At 41.4% G+C, this 4,555-nt stretch overlaps 1 protein-coding gene across 1 annotated transcript; it reads left to right on the top strand.

The window, feature by feature from the left end:
* The first annotated feature begins 1,602 nt into the window (after positions 1-1,602).
* LOC145909622 (uncharacterized) lies at positions 1,603-4,228 on the top strand. The gene is made up of 4 exons (XM_082996990.1): positions 1,603-1,670; positions 3,695-3,753; positions 3,815-3,950; positions 4,024-4,228. The coding sequence occupies exons 1-4, from the start codon at positions 1,603-1,605 to the stop codon at positions 4,226-4,228; spliced, it is 468 nt and encodes a 155-aa protein (XP_082853116.1).
* Positions 4,229-4,555: the final 327 nt, after the last annotated feature.

The raw sequence follows: 4,555 nt of genomic DNA, 5'->3' as shown, positions 1-4,555 counted from the left end.
TAAAAGCCTCTTGACACTGGAAAGTTCAAGCAAAAGTCACTTTATCCCGCGTAAGAGCAGTTAAGGGATCTGCAATGGTTGCGAAATGCTTTATGAATCTTCGATAGTATGACGCAAAGCCCAAGAACTGACGTACTTCTTTAACTGACGTCGGGGTCTTCCACTCCTTAATCGAGATGGTTTTTGCTGGATCGCAGCTAACGCCACTGTCAGATACAATATGACCCAAAAACTTAGTGGATTTGGCGAACAATTTGCACTTGCTCGGTTTCAATTTTAATCCCGCCCGTCGTAACCGAACAAACACTTCGCGAAGACAAGCAATTCCCGAACAAAAAGATTCAGCAAAAGAAACAACATCATCGATGTAAACTAGACACGAATCCCACAAGACTCCCCTCAGTATTTCTTTCATTAGGCGCTCAAACGTAGCAGGAGCATTCTTGAGACCAAAACACATGACTTTAAATTGAAACAAACCTTTTCCAGGAACGTTAAAGGCGGTTTTTTCCTTGTCAGTTTCGCTCATCTCCACTTGCCAATACCCGCTAGCGAGGTCCAATGTGCTAAAGTATTTCGCGTTGCCCAAAGTATCCAAAATTTCCTCAATTTTAGGCAAAGGATAGGCGTCTTTGCGAGTAACTTCATTAAGTTTTCGGTAATCCACACAGAAACGGTACGTTCCATCTTTTTTAGGGACAAGAACAACAGGAGAAGCCCAAGGCCCATTGCAGCGCTCAATTACACCTGCTTCGAGCATTTTTTCAATCTCAGCCTCCACAATTTTTCTTTTCTGCCACGTTACTCGACGCGGTCGTTGCCGAATTGGTCTGGCGTTTCCTGTGTCGATGCAATGTTTAACAAGAGACGTTCGCCCCAGTGTCCCGTGTTCATCGACAAACACATCAACAAATTCTCTGAGCAGCTTGCGCACATGCGTCCGTTCATTTTCCGACAGATGTTCACTTCGTAGGCATTTTAAATGGTTTGGCAAGTCAGTTGGAGCGGAAGGCATGGGCGGAACAGAACAAAATTGCGATAACAAAATAGTGTTCCTGCCAAATATTAATTTCCCATTGGCACAATCTAACAGGGCGTTATGGGCACGCAAAAAATCCAAGCCAAGTATACCAGCGCAAAAACTAAGATCGGTCACAATTAATTTACATGCAAGTCTTATAGTGCCTGTGGGGAGTTCGACATTTTTTACTCCTAATGTGCGTAAACAGGTGCCATTTACAGCATTTAATTTGGTGGAACATATCGACAGATTTGTCATGTTACAATAACATTTATCTAACAACGATACCATTGAACCAGTATCGATAAGAAAAGAGTGTAATTTAACTGAATTATCAATAGAGAATTGGGCGTACCATACATTGTTGTTGTCCAAAGCGGTATGAGTCATCACTGGTGTGCCGGCTAAAACACCAGCTAGCGGCGGTTTAACGGTCGTTGTTGTTGCCGCGAGTCGCCTTGGTTCCAATCACTCGTCCCATAACTTCTACGTTGAAGCGGAGTCCGGTTGCAATTCCACTCTCGGTGCCCAAACTGCCCGCAGCAGTTGCATGGCGTTGCTGTCTGGCGCTGATTAGATGCATGACTGCTGTAGGCTTCCAAAGAACTCAGCAAATCCACAACTTTCTGGAGACTCTTCTTCTACACAGGTATCTGGCAGTTGTGGATGACCCTCTTTTTGTAAATGTCTTAGTCGAAACAAGCTTCTCGCTCGTGGCGCATTTGAATGTGTGAAATGATTGTTCAAAGCCATACAAAGATCCTCATAGCACCGCTTTTTCTCTGTGGGTATTAAGTCTTGTATTAAGAGAGCTGGGCCTCGTAAACAAGCAGAGAGATGAATTCCCTTTTGTTGATTGTTCCAATTATTGACCACAGATACGTTTTCGAAATATAGTTTAAACTCCTGCCAATTCATCCCAGAAAAAGAACTCAGTCACGTTAATATAAGCTCTTGAAAGACTGTTTTGCTTTGATAACCTCTCTTCTTATCCTCGCCTGTTTTGCGGAGAAATCGATTCTCCATTTTTTCAGAAAGCATTGCCTTTTCCAAGGCACACAGTCTCACATCCATATCAGAAAATTCCAGAGGCTCCTGGCGTGCTCGCCAATGTAGCCGATGCCAGCTCTCAAACACTCGTTGCTATAGCTCGCCACTTTATTCAACTGCGCCTCGACCGATCTCAATTATCGGCGAGGCACACACCGACATGCATCACACGGACACACGTGACCACAAATACAAAATGAAGCACAAAATCGCTACACAAGCAAAGTCAAGCTTTCCTGCAAACCTAAAAAGATTGGTCATATCATTTTCGACTCCATGGCTTGTTTTTTGTTGTTCATTAAAACATTCTTTCATGAGAGTTCGTTCCCTATGCGACGCACAACGTTCGTACAACAGTACGTTACAACTGCAAGACACAACAAATTCAAAGGAAAATTTCATTCTTGGATGTTACCGGATGCCTGGGCTCAACCATATGGAGCAATATAGAAACATTGTGCGTTGCCCAGCAAAGCAAACTTACTGAATCGTACCAATTTCTTATCTTGGTCTGTATGTTTGTTCAGACATTCTGGTCAATTCACGTTACACAGCGCAATTGGAAAAGTTTATTTTTGAGAAGTGACAGAAATCCTGTGGATTCTGAGAAACACTGAAGTGTAGTGGCGAAAACGTTCTTCTCACATACTATGTAAACATAAAAACACCTGCGCCAAGTCAGATTCTACGTACTGGATGAAGGGAAACAATTTTGTCATCACTTTACAACTTTCTTGTTGTCACTTTAGCATCAAATATTCTTATGATTTAGTCTCACAAACTAACCACAGCCTGTGCCACTTAAGCCTATCCAATAATTGCCAAAAAAGCCTTCAAATATTTTCGAAATGTTCGACTGAGAAAGAAACTACGACACAAACTGATTCCACGGAACACATGTTTATGTATAATTCACAATGTTACGTCAAAGAGCGAACCGCGGAAAAGCAATTACGTGAACAAGGAACGTTGAAGCTTGCGAGTCCCATCACTCGGGGCACCAATTTATAATGTTGCGACCTATATGCCAAATGTTGTTAACTTAATGTTTGATATTAACAAGATTAATTAACCCTTGATAACGAAATCCTATTTGACTAATTCATTTGACATAAGGCCACACGTGAGTTCTAACTTCTGTGTTTTCTGATCTGATTTCAATTGCAAACCTGATGCAAAATTACTTTACCATTTATTAGATTAAGGATACATGATTATATTAAGAAGTAACTTGCTTGTGTGAGAAGAAAAAGAAGTAAAAAGTTGGTATGGGGGACGTGAAGGTGAATCCATCCATTCTGTGGTGATTCCACACGATTCCATTCTACTTGTGGTTTCATTTGGACTGCTGCCGTACGTTTCAACCACCTGATTGGTGTCAAGTTTACGGAGTCATTAGAAGAACACGCATTAAACGCAACAGGGTACAGTGGATGCTATTGTTGCGGCAAAGCATAATTTAAGGAAACATAAAAGAAGATGGATGTTATGAAGGTAGGCGTTTTCATACATTATAGCGTTTTCAAGTTTCGGTTATGTGCAGAAAATTTTTTATTGATCACCCGATGGGTGGGACAACATTGTCAAAGATTTTAATGACAGTGATTGGGTGGCACATTTTAGAATTAGGAAGGCTACGTTCGACCGGTTGGTTGAATTACTTGCTAGAGACCTTCAACCAGGTGTGCAAATGTTAAAACCAAGTAAAATGTTGTTTTTAAAAAAAATGACCTTTGTGTTTAGATGAACGATCAGTGAGAGCACCCATATCACTGGAGAAAAGAGTTGCTGTTGCTCTCTACAAATTGGCCTCAGAGTATAGAGTTGTTGCTGCCATGTTTGGAATTCACAAAACGTCAGTGCATCGGTGCCTGCACTCGTAAGTTGAAAGTTTGACGATATTTTGAACAGCTACAGTGAAAAGTGAACTCTACTGACATGTTTGTTTTTAGATTTTGTCATGCTATTTGTAACAAACGGGACCAGTTTATCAAACTTCCAAGTATCCAGGAAGCAAAACACATCGCCTGTGAAAATCACCAAAAATCAGGATTTCCCCAAGTTTATGGAGCTATTGATGGGTGCCACATCCATATTACACCACCAAAGGATGGACTGGAAGAGATTTCCATTACTTGTTCTCCCAAGCAGTTGTAGAACCAATACAGTTTTTTTTTGTCATTTCAAAACCAGACCAGAGATTCATTAGTATTGATAGATTTAGAGATGTGTCCATAAAAATGCCGGGCAGTGTCCATAATGCCAGCGTTCTTCGTGCATCGGAAGTATATCGCAACTCGGCTGTTCTACCAAAGGTATGGTAACCCATTCCTGAAGTAGTTAAAATTAAACAAAGTTTACGCACTGTCTCACTCTTTTAGGGGGATATAACAATAAATGGGGTTCAAATCCCGTTAATGATAGTGGGTGACGCAGCTTACCCTATGTTGCCATGGCTTATGCGACCTTACACGGGATGAAGAC

The sequence above is a fragment of the Ascidia mentula genome, chromosome 7 (genome assembly GCF_947561715.1).
Source record: "Ascidia mentula chromosome 7, kaAscMent1.1, whole genome shotgun sequence".
NCBI lineage: Eukaryota > Metazoa > Chordata > Ascidiacea > Phlebobranchia > Ascidiidae > Ascidia > Ascidia mentula.
This window is presented reverse-complemented; position numbering and strand designations above follow the sequence as displayed.